This window comes from Pelodiscus sinensis, chromosome 14 (assembly GCF_049634645.1).
Source record: "Pelodiscus sinensis isolate JC-2024 chromosome 14, ASM4963464v1, whole genome shotgun sequence".
NCBI classification, from domain to species: Eukaryota; Metazoa; Chordata; order Testudines; family Trionychidae; genus Pelodiscus; species Pelodiscus sinensis.
This window is the reverse complement of record NC_134724.1, coordinates 9,149,116-9,169,685: the sequence shown is the minus strand read 5'-3', so window position 1 is coordinate 9,169,685 and position 20,570 is coordinate 9,149,116. Positions and strand designations below refer to the sequence as shown.

Below are 20,570 nucleotides of genomic sequence, written 5' to 3'. Positions count from 1 at the left end.
CATTACACAATGAGCCAGACACCAGGAAATGGATTTTTAAAGTTTCCAGGGTTTGCAGGTGTGAGGGACACATCTGATTACCTGTGTATATGACTGCAGAGCAGCAAAGTTCAACGTGTTGGCCAGAGTGGCTAATCGGGCATTGTGGGAAACATGCTTGAGATCAATAAACTCAACAAAAAAACCTATTATAGAGTGCACACTGCCTGATTGTCGACAACAAAGGGAAGGAGAAAGACAAAAGCCTTGTGTGGAGGTGGAATTTTTTTTGTTTCCAAAACTGGGCATTTGTTGCGACTTTTGTTGCATCACAATGCAGACATTCTCCGGGTTTTGTCACCAAAAAAGGTTTTTTGGCAACAAAATTTGCAAGTGTAGACAAGGCCTAGGGCAGATTGAGATGAAAATGCCCAATAAGAGCATTGTTTCCCAAGTAAATCCACATTTCACACACTCATTTCACTGGGTCAGGTTATCTGGGTCAGCAGGGGTGGGCAATAATTTTTTGCAGGCTCCAAGATTTTGGAAAGTGGTCAAGGGCCGCACTCTTCCGTGATATTAATGGAGGAAGTGCGGGGTCTGAGATGGAGGATAGATGCAGAAGGGAGCTTGGAGTAAGAGACTGGGGTGCAGGAGGCAGAGTGGAGTCTGGAGGGGAGTTTGGGTGAAGGAGGTGCTTGTAACCTGGGGCACTGGGCTGACCAACTTCTCATTAGATGATTTAAAGTAACTTTAATTCAGAGAAGTGAGATTGTACTGGGGACAGGAGCAGGACCTGAAGCCTTCTCCACCCCCCTCCAGGGTCACAGTTTTTAAAGAGAAATAGCCCCGCGGCCACTTTTCTGAGCAGCATACGGATGGGGTGAGGCAAGCAGGGAGCCTGCCTGTGGGTCCTCACTGTATCCACAGGCCAGATCCACTGGTGGCTTGGAGGGCCATATCCAGCTCACGGGCCGTATTTTTGCTCTACAGATCAGCCACATATGCATGGGCCAATCTTACACACAGGCTAGTTTTGTCAGAGGTTGCTAATCATGTCTGCACCAGAATTATAACTTGGGTTCAGTGATCACCTCTTATGACAAAATTAACTCCATTTCTCATTACAGCCTCAGTAGGTAGCTCCCTCCTTTGTAGGAGAGGCCCAGAAAGGATTGATTCCAATGGAATTAAGCACATTGTTGAACAGGGATTAATTTAAATTCATGCCTAAGTGCTATGTTGAACCAAGGTTTATGGGAAATCCACTCTTCCCTACGCAAAATCCGTGGCAGGGCTTCATTTGGAGACATATAGAGGGTGTGAAAAGGAAAGAATACACCATTGCAATCTGTGGACATGCTACACTGCAGCCCCTCTATGAATCTCTTTAAATGCCCAGCCATGGATAGTGGGTGAACACCCAGCTGGGGAAGGCAAGCCCCAGCCCCACTCCATTCGCTCAAAGCCCTGCCTGTTCTGCAATCCCCCTCCCACTCATGCAGCCCAGCCTCCATCACAGCCTTCTGGCAGGCAGGGAAAGCTGGGGCCATGGCACAGCTGCCCCCCTATCACAGATTACTGCTCCCTAGCCTCTGAGCACCCCCAAGCCTCTCAGCCTCCTCCCTCCCAAGCAGTGGGTGTGGCCCGATTCTTCCCAGCTGACCACAGGGCTACAGCCTGATCCTTCCCAGAGGGCTGGGCAGCTGTGCCATGGCCCCAGCCTTCCCTGCCAGCCAGAGCATGGGTAGTTTTGGGAAGGGACCATTCTAACATTTCCCTTGCCTACATTACCTACCACCCATGTGTCTACCTTTAAGGCAACTGTGAAGGGACTATGAATTATTCTTTATGAGAATGTACTTATGCTTTATGCGAGATACTTCACGTGAGATGTCATTGGAAAAGTTATGATTTACTGAATGTGATCATCCTATTTGCATGCATGTGTCATTTCTAGATCTGAAGTCAGGAATATTGTCTGTAGATCAGGGATTGGGATCCTATGGTCCATGGACTGAGGGACCGGATGAAGCTCAAAGCTTGCCTGGATCTGACCCCCAAAGCTTGGAGCTCCACCCTCAGCATTGGGGAGCCTGCACAGACCCTCCAGCCCCACACGGGGAAAGTGGAGAGTGTCTTTCTGCTTCTCACTCAGGGCCTATGTTATTGAGGGTTTGGGAGATGTTTGGTTTTTGCTTCTTGCTTTTGTGTGGCCCCTGTCTAATTTTTCTGTGGGTCAGCAACCCCCACCCCAAAAAAGGTTCCCCACCGCATTTACTATCAATGTGTTCATGTCCAGGAAAGCCTATTATCCGCCCATCAGATACAACAATAAAGAAGCCAGACCCTGAGCTAATGGCCCATTAGCAAGAGACAATGAACTTTACAAGAACTTGGTTTTCCTTTAAGCTGGAGGATAAACCTATAAGAAATGGCTACTGGTTCTGCAATGTCACCTGATGCTGGAATCCATCTTGGATTCCTTACTCTTCTACAAGAAGTGGGGGTGTCAGGTTGGGGAGACAAAGGATTCTTGCCTTGGGCAAATCCTATTTAGGAGTGGGGAGTGAGGTAACCTTGGTTGTCAGTAGATGACTGCAGGAAACAACTCAGACTGAACTGGGGGAAGGACCTGGGCCTAGGCTGGAAGGATGTCTGGTCTGTGAAGATGATCATTACAACTTTTATTGTGAGATATTCCACGTAACAAATTTCTTTAGTGTATTAAACTTAGTTTGCATGTTCTGTTTTATTTTGCTTAATAACCTACTTTGTTCTGTGTGACCACTTAAATCCTACCTTTTATAGTTAATAAAAACACTTTGTTTATTAATATACCCAGTGTAAATAACCGTGTCCTGGAAGAGCGGGCAAGGAGTCTGTGCGGATCTCTCTGAACATCAAGAAAGAGGATGAATTTTCATGAGCTTGCTCTGCATGGAATTCCATACTGCGTAAGACAGCTTTATCTGGGGTTCAGCTCCCAGAGGGGCTGCATTTCCAAGTACTGAGGATTTGTCCCTTGCTGTATTGTCTGCTGTGTGTATTACAGAGCCACATAGTCCTTTCCTATGTATGTCTGTGCTGAAGTAGGGTGGAGACCTGGGCTCAGCAAGACAGCTTTACTGGGTGCCCAGGCTCAGTGGCATCTCAGCACATCAGAGACAGTCCCAAAAAGGGATCCCAACCCAAATCAGCAACATCCACTATGGTGACGTGGAACCTGGTACATACATTTTGTGCTGCGGTGGACACTGGTTCTAAGGGTCAAATTAAGCACTGCCTTGCATTGATTTATGTAACTGTAAATAAAGCGCTCTTGATACATCAGTAAGTTAAGCTAGGACAGCACCATACTGACTACCTTGGGGACTGAAAGGTGAGGGGGATTTTTTTTAACCACATTATAACATGTGCAATCTGGAGAGATACATTATCTATCAATATATATTCTTTTAATGTAAAGCATTAGGAACTGGCCCACATCAAATACAATACTTGAGAAATGCAATCCACACCAAGTTCCTACATCTGTCTCAAATTATATACACAACATGATCTCAGTGTCTAAACTTAAAAAGCAATTTATGTCCTGTAGCTTTCTCTCTATACCAAACTTCTGCATTAATGTAGACCATGGGGGTTTTTTTGTTCCCCGCCCCCTCCTGTCCATTTTATAGCTGAAGGCAGATTTTTCTCCTGGAATAGTTCCGCTGAAAGTATTTCCAGATCATTTATTCTTTTTTGAAAGGTAGGTTATACAGCCGTTGTTCTGATACCAACCTGTACTAAAGTACCTCTCTCCAATAATACAAGATGTTGTTTCCATAGAAATATCTTTTTACATCAGTATCTACCAGTCACCTAATTACTTCTTTCTAGACATCTAACGCAATCCATTAAAACCTTTTCAGAACAGGAAAATAACAAGACTTGACTACTATTTAATTTCCTGGAAGGAAAGAAGCAAAAGAAAAGAACTAGAAAAACAATCTTTTTTTTTTTTTTTTTTTTTTTTTTAAATAAGCATCAAGATTCAGAGTATTTGCCTTGAATAGCACTTGTAACTAATCTGGAAAAATCTCAGTGTGGTTAAAGATTATGATTATTTTAGTCTATTATTTTTAGCCTTTTACAACTGCACAATGGCTCTTGCTCCTTGAGTTAGGCAATTAAAGCATCATTCGGAGATGCTTAACAGCCTGGTCTTCAAGCTGGCTCACAGTGTTTGCTCTTTTCCTAGATCCCTTACATTGCTGCTTATCAGCTGTACCTTGACTCAAGTCCTCCTCCTTGGAAATGTGCAGGGATAATGTCCTTGCGTCTCCTGCTGTATTATCTTTATTGTCTCTGGCTTCTTGTGCCACTATCCTAATACCAGGAATGCGTACACCTCCCTGAAATTAAAACCAAGACATAAGGATCATTCTGATGTTATGAAAGGTGAAAAAGCTCTGATGTGATCCTAAACTGAGATACCTTAGAAACAAAAGGGACCTCAAAATATAGCCATTTTGTTTGTATACAATAGATTCCTGATACCGTGCACAAGTATTCAGAATTGTCTGTATTAAGGAAAAAAACAAATGGATTTAGTTCAAATAATTGTTGGGTGGCAACCTCATGGAAGAGTAGTAAACACAGTAACCATGGTTCTTAAATGTTACCGTTTTGTTTCTGCCCCTTGCCTTCTTTATTATTTGAAGATCTTTGTTATTTTAATTTGTTTCCTCCAGTATATTTTATTGTGTTTATGGAGAACTGACCCATTCACATTGCCAAGGTCATTTTAGGCCATGATCCTGCAATGAGCTGTGTGGGCAGATTCCCAATTGAAGTGATTAAAAAGAGGGAGTTATAATTGCAAAGTGCCAAGCAACTTCAATACAGGCTTTGTTACCATTCCACCTACTATGTATAAGTGTCTCTGTAGGTCAGTTCAGAAAGCCATCGCAACAGACCTACTACTAGGATTTTGTGCATTCCATCTCTCTTAGCCCTCATACACCTCAGTGAGGAGTAAAGTAAAAACTTTCACATATGATGGTCCTTCATCACCTAGCCCCCAGTTTTGGCGACAAAAAAAACTTCCAAACCTGAGCAATTACAGATTAGCAAATAAATCAATGGCCCGGTGATAGAAGATCATCCATGGTTATTTGTGTCACTCTCTCCTATGTAGGCCCCCCGACACACTATGTAGGGAAAACACATTTATGAAAAAGTAGATCATAAAATGACAAATTAATCACTGTACCTCATTAATCTGGCCTGCACATAAGCATCTGGGTTCACCATCCTGAGGTCTCTCTACTGGACAGCCCCCTTCCTGCTCTGAAGCAGTCTGATGAACTGTGTTTTCTGAGGGCAAGAGCATAATGAAACTCAAAACTTCCATGGTGACAGTTGATCAAAAATACCTGTAAGATGCTGTCCTAATAAAATTTCAGTCCCTTTCCCCCAGTTTTGACAATTAACCCAGCCAAGTAACAGAAAAGAACATTGTGCAATGGATGACAGTGCCACAAAAGATAAATGCATAGGGTTAGTCTGAACAAAAGCCCCATTTTCTGACAGCTGCTGACACCTGAAATACTTCCAGGGCCATCCATCTGAATGTGCTAAAACCCCACACCTGGCATTTTCACACACAAAATTTTCTGCATGTAAATAATGTATCAACTACCTGCAAAGAGAAGCATCTGCTAGTTCTGTAGATACAATCTGAACAGTTAGCACTTAGTTTCTACATCTACACTTCTTGTGAGTTATAATTACATCTGAAAAACCAATTATACTTGGCATTTCTGAGCCTCCACTGTCTTGACATAAAGGGTCTTGATATAGAGCAACAGCAGGTGAAGATAATTTTGAGGTGATTGTAAACAAATTCTTTCTGATTATTTCAGAAGAATTGTAAGGGTTGAGACTTGAAACATGGTGTCTAATGTTACCAGTGTCCAACAAATTACCTCTGAACGAATCTAGTTTCCTGACTATTAATTGGGGTAAAATGAGTGTGGAGATTAAAAAAATTAATTATTAAGCTGTCACGATCCTATTCCAAGATCGTGTTAAAATCTCAGACTATTCCTCCATCGTAATGTGACTCGCTACACTAAAAAGTCATTGCAAACTTTTCTGGCCTTAGGTTGGAAGCCAATTCCATTAAATGGAATCCACTTCTCAGGGAATTCACCGTTCTGGAAGTTCCTTTTTAGACAATAGACTTTTCATGGTTCTCCTAATGCCTGGAAAGCAGCTATTTCCCACTGGATTTAGTCCAAGAATAGTTTGCTTATCTTTTCATATGCCATGCTGCTGTAGTCCTATTGGTCCCTGGAGACAAAGTGTGGGTGGTTCTGTTTTTTACTGATAGAGATGCAGCCATGTTAGTCTGGTCTAGCTGGACTCACTTCTGTTGGTAAGACACACAAGATTTGGAGCTCACACAGATAAAGGACAGTAGCTCCTCCACCTTATCTTTTCATGTTCACTTTATATTTGTAGATCTTACATACCTTCACTCAACTAGTCTAGGACTGCTCATTTCAGAACTGACTGGTTCAGCACCTAGAAGCCTGGCTGCATATTCATCTTAAATTATGTTCACATTTCAAACAGCCTCTGTAGGCAAGTGCTGTTGCTTTTCTGTTATTGAAACAATTTGATATAAATTAACTGTGGCTGATTTTTCAACAAAAATGAAAGTATTTTTCAGTTCCATGTACTGATGTACCAAAGAGCGTTCTTTTTATAGTTATACATTGACAAAAATTTCACACACATTGAAAAGAACATAACTATCTAGGTTTCCCCCTCAGGTGTGTGCATACTCAAACCTATGTACCATTTCTGGTGCACAGAGTGCTGTAGTTCTTCTGTGCTGCCACTAGATGCAGCTCCAGATCCTTGCATAAACTGACCTCAGGTTTGTGGGAACCTTTCTGGAACACATATTGCTATAAAAATTCTACAATGTTATATGACAAGAATTTATTCCTAAATCTCTGAGAAACAACCTTGCAAGCAGCAGAAGAGCCGCACAGTTAACAGACATTAAATAGCTTTCTTCTACAGTGCCTGGTGCTGTGGGAAGGGGGCAGCAGTGCAGTTCAAAAAAATCAGAACAAGATGGGGAGCTCATTAATCTTGGTGGCTGTTGTCACATGTACCAACATTACTTGGTGATGCTGAACTACGCTGCCTTATGCTGGCGGGATGCAGCAACGTGGAAGGAGACACAGAAGAAATAAATCTGAAAGACGTTCATGTCCTCAAATAACCCTTTACAGATCCAAGCTCTGTGGCTAGAGATCTGTGGGTAGGGTTGGATAAGGTCACACCTCAAGAGTTCCATGCTATGAAATATCATTTGCCTCTCTTTTCTCCCACAAGAGTATGGTGTTGGTAAACAGGCCCCAATTCCAGTCGCCCTTAGCAGGGATGGCGATATGGTTGCCAACTTTGTAATAAAAATTAGAAACTTAAGCAGGAGTGATGGAACTTCTCTCACCCCACCTCTTGCCCCGGTGTCCCACCCCCTATATTTGCTCCACTTCCTTCCTGCTTATTGCTTGCTGCTTTTCCCCTCCCTTCCTTCCAGGTCAGGAAGGACTCACCTGTGGGGCTGGGAGTTGCAGATGCCCAAAGCAGGTAAGAGGCAGCCCCACCTGAGTAGGGGCTAGCATGGGTGATAACCTGGTTCCTCCCTGCCTCCTTCTCCCACACTAACAGTACTGTGGTTGATCAGTCAGTAGATCTGACTAGGCACAATGTAAAATTTCCTTTTCAACCAGATTTTCCACTCAAAAATTGGAAACCTGGCAGTCCGAGATGGGAACCATGGGTGGGAGGGGGAGGGAAAGGGGACAGATCTCCTTGCAGAGGAGATGGAGAAGGTGCACCTGAGTTGGGAGGAAAAGTCTACACTATTTGTAACTCACTTTCTGAAAAGGTTGGCTCCAGCTGAATCTTTAACCAGATACTAACACGCTGGCTCCAGTCCCCCGGTGCTTCCACTTCCCACAGTCGATCCTGCTCCTCTGGGTAGGTCTGCAAGAATTTCTGGCAAACTGACCATTAAAACGAAGTTGGTGGGGACGGGGAGAAGAGAAGTGGAAGCATTAGTGAGTTGTCAGAGACCATGTCTTTATCGTATTCAGCACACAACAGGAAGTACAGGCAGTCCCCGACTTACGTGGATCCGACATACGTTGGATCCCTAGATACGAACGGGGCTTTTCTCGCCGTGGAGGACTCGGGCGGCGGACCACCCAGATGCGCTGCGGTCCCGGCACCCACATCCTCCGCGGCAAGAAAAGCCGCTCCGCGTCTCCCTGGTCTGCTGCAAAGCCGCGGCGAGAAAAGCCGCTCCGTGTCTCCCTGGTCTGCTGGGGGGACCCCCCCAGCAGACCAGGGAGACGCGGAGCGGCTTTTCTCGCCGCGGAGGACGCGGGCGGCAGGACCGCCCACATCCTCTGCAGCAAGAAAAGCCTGGTCTGCTGGGGGGGGGGGGCAGCACTAGCTGTGCCCACCCCCCCCCCCCCCAGCAGACCAGGGAGACGCGGGCGGCGGGACCGCAGAGAGGCGCCACGGTCCCGCTGCCCGCATCCTCAGAGGCTTTGGTCCTCAGAGGCTTTGCTCCGCATCTCCCTGGTCTGCTGGGGGAGGGGCGCATCTAGATGCGCCCCCTCCCCCCTCAGAAGACCAGGGTTTTCTCGCCGACACCTGGGGTAGAGCAGCTGGGGCACTGCTGGGTTGGTCCAGTAGCACCGAGGAGCGGCGCTGTGGGACCAACCCGGCAGCGCCCCAGCTGCTCTGTCCCAGGTGTCCAGATTCAGCCGCTGTTGAAACTGACCAGCGGCTGACTACAGGAAGCTGGGGCAGAGCAGCTTTGCCTCAGGCTTCCTGTAGTCAGCTGCTGGTCAGTTTCAACAGCAGCTGAATCTGGACACCAGTTCCGACTTACATACAAATTCAGCTTAAGAACAAACCTACAGTCCCTATCTTGTACGTAACCCGGGGACTGCCTGTATACAAATAATAAATAACAATATATATCCTGGGGGAGTTTGCAGAGTCACAGTGAACATTAATTAGTGGGACAATTCTGGAAAAAAATTAATGATAGCTCTGTCCCCCTCTGCCTAATGTGAGACTACATGCTGATGAGCATTTAGCTTTCTTTTACTTATTGTGGTGAGTGAGAAAAGCCTGAAACAGGAGGATCTGACAGTGATAACAGATGTAACTGAGGTAAAGACACAACTTTCATGAGAAACCTTGGTCCTGTTAGTACTCCAATTGCATTCTACAGATTCAGAATATTCATATGATTTGGATAAGCATTCGAATTTAGAGCTGTTTATTCATACTGAACCCAAACCTGTCTTTTCTGGAGGCTTTCCTCATTGCTAGTTGCAGAGCCAAAGGGAGGAAACTGCCAACAGGATTTATGCGGTTAGTGTATCCCTTCAGGACAACGAAGTGATACATTTCTAAACTGTTTGTTATATTGAACAGGGATTTTTAAACTTCTGTCAACTACCTTCCCACCAGGTCCTGCTCATGTCCCCTGACTCAAGTTAAGTTTTAAGACAATAATCTGTGATCACTCCATTTTATACTCTGTCCCTGCACCTTACCTAGTTCATCATACCATGGAAAGAGTTTGGAAAGCTCATTTATCTTTAAAGTTTAACTGGATTTCATCATTTTCCTTTTTTTAAATCATGTTGTTCTTGTAAGTAAACATCTTCCTCATAATAATAAGTAGATCATTGTCATTAATTTTGGATGAAAGCCAAATTGATTTCTTGAACAAGAAATTCTGGGAATGGTAAGTACTGTGATAGCAAAATATTCGATACATGGCTTTATTGCTTCCTTTTCAAACCTGTACAGCACAGAGTAGGAATATTATATAAGAAATGCTCATGAGACCTGCTCACACTTGGTGAAAGGCTATTTAGGGGGTACTTGGCTGCAGTACTTAGTCTAATGCAGCAGAATTTCCACTTACTTCAATAAGGTCAGGATTTTACCCTTGGTATTTAATATTTATGTTTACAGTGAGATCTAGAGATCCCAGTCAGGATCAGGGACCAATTGTTCTACACACTCTGTAAACACAAGTAAAGACACAGTCCTAGCCCTGAACCTTAGCCCCAAACCTACCAGAGATGAAAAACTAATTTTTAGGATGTACCAGTAGTATGCACGTTGTATACATTTCAGACAAAGAGAGCAGTGTACAACTATATGTGTAAGTATCACAGGGGTAGTCTTGTTAATCTGTATATGTAAGAACATAAGAATAGACATACCAGGTCAGACCAAAAGTCCGTCTAGCCCAGGATCCTGTCCAACAGTGGTCAATGCCAGATGGTCCAGAGGGTGTGAACAGAGCAGGAAATCATCAATTGATCCCTCTCCTGTCATCCATTGACAGCCCCTGACAAACAGAGGCTAGGGACACCATTCCTACCCGTCTTGTCTAATTGCCACTGATGGACCTAACCTGCATGAATTATCTAGTTCTTTTCTGAATCCTGCTAAAGTTCTGGTCTTCACAACATCCTCTGGCAAGGAGTTCCACAGGCTGACTATGCGCTATGTCAAGAAATACTTCCTTTTGTTTGTTTTAAATCTGCTATCTATTAATTTCATTTGGTGACCCCCTATTTCTTATGTCACTTTTTCCATACCTGTCATGATTTAATAGACCTCTAATCATATCCCCTTTAGTCTCCTCTTTTCTAAGTTGAAAAGTCCCAGTCTTTCTAATCTTTCTTCAATATGGCACCTGCTCCAAACCTCTACTCATTTTTGTTGTACTTTTCTGAACCTTTTCCAATGCCAATATATCTTTTTTGAGACGTGGCAACCACATCCATACACAGTATTCAAGATGTGGGCATACCATGGATTTATATAGAGGATTTATGTATTAGGGATGTGACTTTTTAACTGGTTAACAAGTTAACCGATGGGGGCCGGAGCAAGGTCCGTGCCTGCTGCGGACAAAGGATTGCTTCAGATCCATGGGGAGCCCACCATAGACAGGAACTGCTATTTTATGTAAGCTTCCACCTGAAACTCCAGGCATCAGGCCCACTAATGGGGTGGGAGGGAAATTTGTGGGGGGCAAGGGGACAGTGCAAAGTGATTTGAAAGGGCCTGGAGCTCTGGGCTGCCGCTGCTGCTACAGCAGAAATGGCAGCAATGAGAGACTCAAGCCCTTTTAATCACCATTGGCATTCTAGACAGCACACAACAAGTGGTGCTGAAGAGCTGCCTAAAGGAGGCTGCCCCCAATCCCCACCTTTTCTGCACAATTCCCTGTCCCTTCCGGGGGCAGCGGAGGGGCTGGGGAGCTGGCTTCCACACACCTTGCTCAGGGCCTGGCAAAATCAGTCAGCCATTCTGCCAGGCATGCCTGAGTTACCACAAATCCAACTGTACAGGCCACTGAGTGGAAATTGTAAGTAATTTTTAAAAATATTGTGGCTGTTCAGAAGCCACTCAGAAATTTGGAATGCAAAAAGAAGTGCAAGTTGGATTGTAGGGGGGGGCACAGTTCAGTTGTGGAGCCAGAGAAATGCAACTGATCGGGAAAGTATCAGGACCACAGATGAGGCATGTTTGTGCCTACAGACAGCCACACAATTTCTTCTTTTTCTTTCCAGTCAAACAGCAAGTGGACAATTCATTCTTTGATTCCAAAGCCATCAATCCAGTTCTTAGAAATAATTATATAAGTGTAAATACCAAATATCATTCTAAGTTTCTATCACTCAATATCTTATGAAAACTCCTGAACTTCTTCCCCACAGGAAGCTCCATGTGTCTGTAGAAAGACTACACACCAAGGACATTATATTTGTGTTCATTCCACTGCACTGAACTTTCTCTCCTGCATCCAAGAAGCCTCTTCCAATGTTTTTTATGAAATGAATAAATTATTCACAGCCTTTTACCTAATGTTTCCATATCCAGTGTTTTACCTTGGTACATGTCAGCAGAAATAGGGCAGCTGATCCCCAAGGCATCTTCGGTCACAAATGACTGACAGAAATCATGCAGCATTTTCATACCCAGGCCACATCTTCTGTACTTTCTCCGGACAAATACAGTATCCAAAACTGGGAGCAGATAGCATTGACTGGTGTTCTCATCACACAGGCTTCCTGGGAATACAAAGTAATAGCTCTCTCTTGTGACCAATAAATGAAAAGATAAGCCACTCTCCAAGCCACTAAATAATAATTGTGGCAGGTGATGCTTGTTAACTCTGTTTTACATAGAAGGGAAATGGGTGTGGTACTCTATAGAGGAAGAAGTTTAACTCAGACAGACAAGGTCTTAAATAGAAACCTAAGAACTGTCAAGCTCAGAAACGTTACACTCAGGTTTATGTTTCATTCCCAACTAAGCCATGGCCCAGTGCTGCGGAGGCCAAAACAGTGACTCAAACCTAACGTCCTGCCTACTGGACAAAATTAATTTCTCAGTAAAACTGTCAGAAAGTATTAGAACTTGCTCCAGCACTTCAAGCTCTCACTCTGAAGCCATCACCCAAACTAATGCCCTCTTCAGTCAAAAAGAGATACGGTTGAAAGCAGGCATGCAGAGCCCAAAACTACAATGTTCACACCACTTAACGAAGGGCTTCACTCTGCAAGAAGTACACGAGTAACTCTTTGTATATTATGCCCGTAAGTTCAAAATGCCATAAGAAGTCCAAAAGCATTCAATCATGAAATAATAAATAATAATAATAATCTTGAGATCAATCTGTTACCTAGCTACTTTGTAGGACAAAAGCACTGCAAATGTCTCCTTCTGCTTGATTTGTATTTAATCATTTATGAAATTTCCACGGCTGTTGTACCTGGGTTTATACAGATTAAATGCAACTGGAAATCCATAGAATCATACAAATGAGAGGCCTTTTAGTGGGTCTGCTTGAGAATTTTCCATCAAACTTTTTTTCCTACCGTCCTTAAGAAAAAAAATTGGGTTTTTTTCACAAAACGAACATTTTCATGACAGCATCTGTTTTCTCTATTTTCGTCAGAAAACTGGGGAAAAAAACTTTTTAGCTTTTGTTTCTGATAAAGTCAAAATATTTTATTGAAAATTTCTGTGAAAACCAAACATTTTTATCTTAATGTTTCATGAGAGGGAATGAAGTATTTTCTGACCATCTTTACTTGTTAAGGTCCCAACTAGTTTCTCTTACAATTAATTTGTAACTAACCAGTGTAACATCAACCTTGTTTTAAATGTTCCCAAATGAATCTTCTGCCACCTCCCTTGGGAACCTATTTTCACAGCATAATAGAGAACTAATTGTCGGGAGGCACTACCTGATATTCAAACTAAGCTTTCCTTCTTTCCCTTTTCTTCTTGTCATATGCCACTTATTATCTCAAATAAGTGCCTGCTTCTTCTGCTGTTGATTTCAACTGGAATTTTACCACTGACTTCAACAGAAATAGGATCTGACTTCAATTCCTCTACTTCCTTGGACTCCAAATTCAGCAAGACACATATGCATGTGCTTAAATCACAATAAAGTCAATGAGACTTGAGAATGTGCTTAACTCCTTAAGAGCTTTATTGAATACAGACAGTTTGTCTTGGTGTTTACAAATATTTGTAACATGTCCGTGGGTAGTTGTGCTTTCTTCACAAGCCAATCCCTCAATCTCCCTAATCGTTTTTGCTGCTATTCTGTGAAGTTTGTTACATTGATTTAATCAAAACTTTTCTGGGAATGATGTGTTCAGAAATTAATGCAATTATTCACACGCAGTTGTACATTAAATCAAACTGACCACAACAGGATATATAAACAACCCTCCTCCCTGCATCACCACAACCAGTCATAAAAAAATCCATCCAGCAATGGTCTATAATCAAGTCAAGACCAAAAATGTACATCTCAGATCGCACTCTGAGCATGGGCAGTTTTAGCATGACGAAGTGACTTCAATGCTTCTGTTGTGAGACTTTTGTTTTTAACAGTGAGTATGCCCTATGTAATGTACACGCATCTATGGCCAACCATGTCAGACAAAGTAGGGACTGCTGCACTGTTAGGGAGGAGGGAATTGTGGTCCCACAGACTTCTGGAATTGGAACTGTGTAGGGGAGAGACACACAAACACATAGGGTAATGAGATCTAAGATGGTGCCTCTACCCACCATGCAGTATAGGGAAAAGCTGTGGAGGAACTGCCCAAACACTCCAGCCAGTGGGTCCTTCTGCAGAAGCAGCCAAAGCAGAGACCTTCCAACATTCAGAGACTTACTATAGTTTTGACTTGACTTCCTCTGTCCTGTGATGACCAGCCTTAAGGAAAATGGCACCCTTGGGTGAACTTTGCACTTCAGTGCCCCTGGCTCCCATGAGCATGGCACTCCTCCCATTGGCCCTGGCAATCTATCAGCTCCCCACCCTCTCTTCCCCAACCCTTGCACTGTACTACCTTTATCTCCTAACCCCTGCACCTCAACTCCTTCACTGCACCTCCTTCACCCAACCCCTGCACTTCCCTCCTGGGTCACTAATTCCTACACTGTGCATGCTCCCTTCACCCTTCATCCCTGCCCTCCCCTCCTGCACCCCAACATGTGTACCCTCCTACTCACTGCACCCCAACATGTGTACCCTCCTACTCGCTGCACCCCTTCTCCCTCCACTTCCCCACACTCCTAATGCCTGCACTGTGCCCCCTTAGCCCCAACCCCGGTACTCCCTGCCTGCCTACTCCCTCCTTCACTCCAACCCCCCACCCTCATCTTGCATCCCAACTGCTGCACTTTGCCACCTTGACCCCCTAATCCCTGCACTTTCTTTCTGTGCTCCTAACTCCTACACTGTGCCCTCTTCATGCCAACACCTACCCTCCTCCTGCACCCCAATACCTGTACCCTCCTAATACCTGCACTCCTTCACTCCTTCCCCCTGCACCTCCTCCTAATCCTCTGATCCTTGCACTGTGTCACCTGCATCCCAACCCCTGCCCTCCCCTCCTGCATCCCAACCCTTGCACTGTGTCACCTTCACCTCCCTCCTGTGCCCCTAGACCCTGAACAGACCTCCTCACACTCCCCTCCTAAGCCCCTAACCCATTCATCCTCTCTCTGCACCCAGGTGAGGGAAGTGACCTAGATGCACAAAGTGGCTGGCATGGCTGCTTGTTGTCCCACTGGACAACTGCTCCTCTGCCCCATGAAGCCGAAGGGGCCTGTGAGGAAAAGAGTAAGAGTGAGGTCGTGGCTTCTTGCATACACGTCACTTTCCCTGATTGGGTTCCTTAAGGAGAGGGCAGGAGAGCGCAGCTGATGATCATAAAACAGTAGAATGGGAAGAAACTTTGAGAGGTCATCAAGACTATTCCCCCTCCACTCATAGCAGGACCAAGCACCATCTAGACCAGTGGTCTCCAACCTTTTTACACCCACAATCACTTTTTAAATGTCAGGGCAAGCCAAGATCTACCCCATTCCTTCCCCAAGACCCCACGCCTTCCTTGGGGCCCCGCCCTCTCCGTTCTCCTTCTCTCCATCATTTGCCGTCCCAAGCCCTTACTCGCACTGGGTTGAGAGAGGAGGTGCGGGCTCTGGGGTGAGAATGAGGCATTTGGGTGTAGGAAGGGGTGAGAGGTGTAAGTTCTGGGAGGGAATTTGGATGCAGGAGGAGGTGGAGGAGGGGATGCCGGCTCAGGGAGGGGGCTCCAGGCTGGAGAGCATTGGGGTCAGGGGGAGTATTGGAGTACTGAGCAAGCCGCAGGCTTCTGGATGTGGGGGTGCAGGAGTTTGGGTTGGTGTATAGGAGAGGCTCAGGGCAGGAGGTTGGGAGTATGATGGGCTCAGGATACAGGTTTACAGTGTGTGGATGGTGCAGGAGTGTTGTGACAGAAGACTGGGTATGTGGGGGTGCAGGAGTTTGGGGACGTGAGGGGCTCAGGGCAGGGAGTTTAGGTGTATGATAGGCTCAGGTTTGGGGTCTGTGTGGGGTGCAGGAATGTTATGATGCTGCGGACAGATGGGGGCTTGGCTTCAATTGGGTCTTGTTGGCCAGGCTTCATTTCTAAATAAAATATTATGTCCAACACAAAATGTTTCAGCATTTATTTATGAGAGGGGCGAGGAACCTGTTTTGAGTCAGGGGTCATTGACCACAGAAAAATCAGTTGGGGATCACATAACTGAGATGCAAAAAAACAACCCCTCCAAAACCTCACCAATGTGGCACCAACTGAGACACCTCACTCCCCTGGCACTCCAGCCCCATGGGTGGGAGGGAGGGTAAGTAGGACTGAGGTTCAAGGCCTCAGATCAGATTAACTCTTCTGGGGTTCCAGGGTTAGTGGATTTTGTGGGTCACACTCTGAGGTGGGGCCAAAAATGAATGAGTCAGTTAATCCAAACCCTGTGCATGGTGCCCTCTTTGGTAGGCTGCCCCTACAGCGCATTCCAAAAGCCAGCCCTGGCTGTTTGGTGCAATCTTTCCCCTCCTTCACATTCACTCCAACCCTGCCCCTCGATAAGCTCTTCTTCCATATCCTGACCATCTCGCTCAACTTCCCTACAGTGTCCCCTTTCCTTTCATTTCATTTTTCTTTCCATGTTGCTTATACTGTCTATGTCTATACAGTGTCTGTGTCTATACTTTGTACAGTGAGGCCCATTTTTGGTTGATCCTCAGGCACTGTCATAACAATAACTGCTAGGGAAAACCTTCCTTTAGCGGAGGGACATCTGTCATTTTGGCACAGTAAGTCTTGGGTTCTTGGCCTAATCCTTCATATGTGAGGTTTAATTTGCAATCATGAAGACACTACTTGTGAATTATGTCTTGCAGCATCACCCTCTTTTCTCCTCCACTCACAAAGACAGTCCAACCATTCAAACTTTGCAGAATCCTGGTCTCAGAAGCATAAGGGCAGCAATTTTAGGTGGTTTCAGTTCCCACTTCCTACGCAAAAGAATAGAGCAGACAGGCAAAGACAAAAGAATAGAGCAGACAGGCACTTATTAGGGATGTAATAGTGTAGTTGATTAACTGATTATCTGATAACCAAGAGCTTATAGATTAATGCTATAGGCTACACACATTTCCCTCCCCACCTCCAGACAGGGACTGCTGCCACCCTGCGCTGCTGCCAATGTAAGGGCAATGGGCAGCCAGTCTGCAAGGGGAGCTGGTTTTTAAACTGGCTCTCCTCGCGGACCAACTCCCACCTGGCACCCCACATGGAGTGTAAGGGACTCCTCAGGAGTGTGGCCAGAGTGCACTGGCTGTGGCCCCCGCCACCTATAGAAAAGTCGACTAACTTATAAGAATTCTTGAGGTTACTTGACTATTCAATTAACCAATATTTAACATCCCTAGTACCTATGTGAGCCAACAACCTGAGAACATCCTAGTTTTATTGTAGGCTGGCTGCCCACGAGAGCCTCTGGAAATGTCACACCATTTGTTCTGGAGAGCTAACAAACTTTCATTACAAAGTCTATAGCTTCTCTGAGTACTGGAGGATCAGTTTCAGGCTCTTCTTCTCTGATACTGTCCCTCAGAGATTCTTGCAACTCACATTATTTGTCTGTTACAAATCCCTGAAACCAGACTGAGATAGTCATGTCTGACTCTGACCTCCAAACATTTTGTTGTGCAGCAGCCCTAATGGACAGGAACTGGCTGACCTATTTCTGCACTCTTCATTTTGTGTCTAAGGAAGACAGACATCTGTAAAGTCTCTAGTTATGATAAACAGACTAAACAGGAAGACTCTCGGTCTCTTCATATACCCCTGAGCAAATACATGAGAAGAAGCCACCACCAATAGACTTTGGGGGGAGGGTGACATAAATTTTGTCTCTGGGGTCCTTTCTAATACTGGAGCAGGTTCCTACACGTTGTACCTCCCAAATCTGGGATTCTCTGATCCGGCAACATCAGTGGTCCAGCATGACCTCGGATGTTCCTGGATGAGAGGGCCTAGAGCAGGAGGGCCAACAGCTAGGAGCCCGATGCAGCCCTGCGAGTCAGCTAGCAGCAGGGCCGCAGTAGCTTGGGTGGAGCGGAATTGGGGCTATCTGCCGCCTGGCAGCGGGTCTGGGATCACAGCAGCCCAAGAGGGGAAACCTGGCTGGGCTACATCAGCTTGGGTGGCGGCAGGGTTGCTGCATCCCAGAGAGTGGCAGCGGTGTGATTGGGGATGGCTGCTGCCCTACAGCAGGGCCAGGGCTGTGGCCGCATCAGCCCATGAGAGGAAGCCAGATAGGGCCACGGCAACCCAGCCTAATCAGCGAATCTGGGGCCACGTGCCACCAGGCAGCAGGGATGGGGCTGCGGCAGACCGATCAGGCATCATGCTGTTCAGCAGTGGGGCTGGAGCCGTGTGCCACCCAGCCTACAGCAGAGCTGGGGATTGGGCCTGACCAACAGAAAGCCCAGACAGGCTGAAGGAGCTGGCAGTGGGGAGGAGCAGCGGGCTGAGAGACTAGTGTCAAAAGACCTCCCGTTGTCTGGCAAATTCACTCATCCAGGACTGGTCAAGTCCTGAGGGTGCCAGACAAGGGAGGTCCAACCTGCAATAAACTATTGGTGGCCTTGAGTAGAGATTTCTGTGCACTGTTGGCTTATGCCCTTTTTTCATTGCTCAACCATATAAAAAAAATGGAGTTTTGGGGTGAGGGAAGAGACAAAGGAAATTAGGGCATTGGAGACGGAAGTATTTATGCCGTCTGTCCTTTCAAAGCTTTTGATCTGTTTGGTTAGCTCATGAGTGCCAAATGACCAACTTAAGAGCCAGCACAATGGTAAACAGCAATTACTAGGGCAGGAAAGCAGACAGCCATTAGCATTCCCAAACATCCACAAACCAGGAAAAACCCAACCCTGATTCCACATCTAACGGGCCCCAAACAAAACAAGGTTGTGCATACTGACTCCATCCCTGCTGAACAAGTTGGCTTTGCACATATAAGTTCAGACAGGCCTTTTGCAATGTTGATGCTTGTGTAAAGGGTGGAAGATATTTCTGCTGAACAGAACCCAATGTCAACCCATTGTGAAAATGAAAAGGGGAGCAAAGGTTCTGGCTTCAATAAAAATAAATGAACACATGCCTTGGCTGGTATGTGTTCATTTAATTTTATTAAAGCCAGAACCTTCAAACTAGCTCAAAAATGCACATTAAAAATATTAGTGCTAGAAAGGGGCGGGGGAGAAGAACAATCCAAAAAGCAAACTTTTTGTTAGGTGTCAGGCAGGTTAACTTTCTGTTCTGATCTCGTTTTATGTACAGCAGTTATATATGATCAATGGAAAATACATATATAGTAATCCTTGAGGGATCTAATTCAAGGGCAAAACATCTAAAAGACCATGGCACTACAAGTCTACCAAGGCTTGTGTGAGTGCAAAAAGTCTGAAATGGACTTCATCCCACAATGTGGACAAGCACTTCTGGTGTCTAATTTAAATTAAATAAAGCCTATCATTCTCTCTGAAGCCCTTCAGTAAAACCACTGCTATTAAGCACCTTGAACATTTTCACAAATATTAACTAATCAGTCCTCATAACAGCTCATGAAGTCACCATTAGATCAACTTCGGTAACAGCGAAAATCACAGCCATGAGAAACGCGTCACAGCCCATGAAATCCGGTATCGTTCCCCCAGCCCCTTGCCATAAAATCTGGTCTTTTGTGTACTTTTACTCTATATTCTACACAGGGCCACAGACAAGGATGGAGGCAAAAGGGGCAGCTGTCCCAGGACCCGGTGATTTAAAAGGCAAGGGGCTTCCAGCTGCAGCGGCTACCACAACAGCCAGAGCCCCAGCCCTTTAAATCACCACCAGAGCTTCAAGCAGCAGCATCTGGGAAGCACTGAAGAGCTGATGGGGGCAGGCTAGCCCCCAGCCCTATCCCTTTTGCCCAAAGCCTTCTGGGGATCTTGAGGCAGCCCCCACATACCTTACCTAGGGCTCCAGCAATTCTGTTAGCAGCCATGAATACACAGATTTAATGGGGGAAACTAGCATTTCTCACTTTCAGAGTCCTGACCCAAAAGGAATTTGCAGTGGGGTTGCAAGGTTATTTTGAGGATGAGGGGAGTAGCAGTATTGCCACCTTTACTTCTGCACTGCCTTCAGAACTGGGTGGCTCTTGGCTGGGCACCCAGCTCTGAATGTAACCCCCCACCAACAGCAGTACAGAAGTATAAATGGCCGTATTACATCATGAAATCCTTACTTCTGCACTGCTGCTGGCCACCACTCTCCAGCTGCCAAGCTCTGATGGCAGAGATGCAACGAGCAGCAGTGCAGAAGAAATGGTAGCCTTGCTGCAACCATTCCTACATCCTACAACCATGACATTGACCAAAATAAACCATGAATTTGGTAGGGCCCTACCAATGGGAAAACAAGGGAAGAAAGAGAATCTACATCTCTAACTTTATCTATTGTCAATGGTTCACAAAGATCTTACTGGAGTTCTGAGGGGAGCCAGCAAGAAATACTGCTCATTAAACTCCAATTTCTAAGCTCTCTCTCAGCCAC

General features: G+C 45.4%; 1 protein-coding gene across 9 annotated transcripts in view; it reads right to left on the bottom strand.

The window, feature by feature from the left end:
• Positions 1 to 1,808: 1,808 nt before the first annotated feature.
• Positions 1,809 to 20,570, bottom strand: part of FAM169B (Protein) — a 68,293-nt gene continuing 49,531 nt past the window's right edge. For 7 of the 9 annotated variants that reach the window (XM_075896975.1, XM_075896979.1, XM_075896977.1 and 4 more), the window contains 4 exons: positions 11,991 to 12,173; positions 7,929 to 8,057; positions 5,240 to 5,343; positions 1,812 to 4,379 (listed from right to left, as the gene is read on the bottom strand). In XM_075896975.1, coding sequence (XP_075753090.1) covers positions 4,155 to 4,379; positions 5,240 to 5,343; positions 7,929 to 8,057; positions 11,991 to 12,173 — 641 coding nt within the window. In that variant the 3' untranslated portion in view covers positions 1,812 to 4,154. Of the gene's footprint in view, positions 4,380 to 5,239; positions 5,344 to 7,928; positions 8,058 to 11,990; positions 12,174 to 20,570 lie in introns of all 9 variants that reach the window. The other 2 variants (XM_075896973.1, XM_075896971.1) reach the window with 2 other exon arrangements.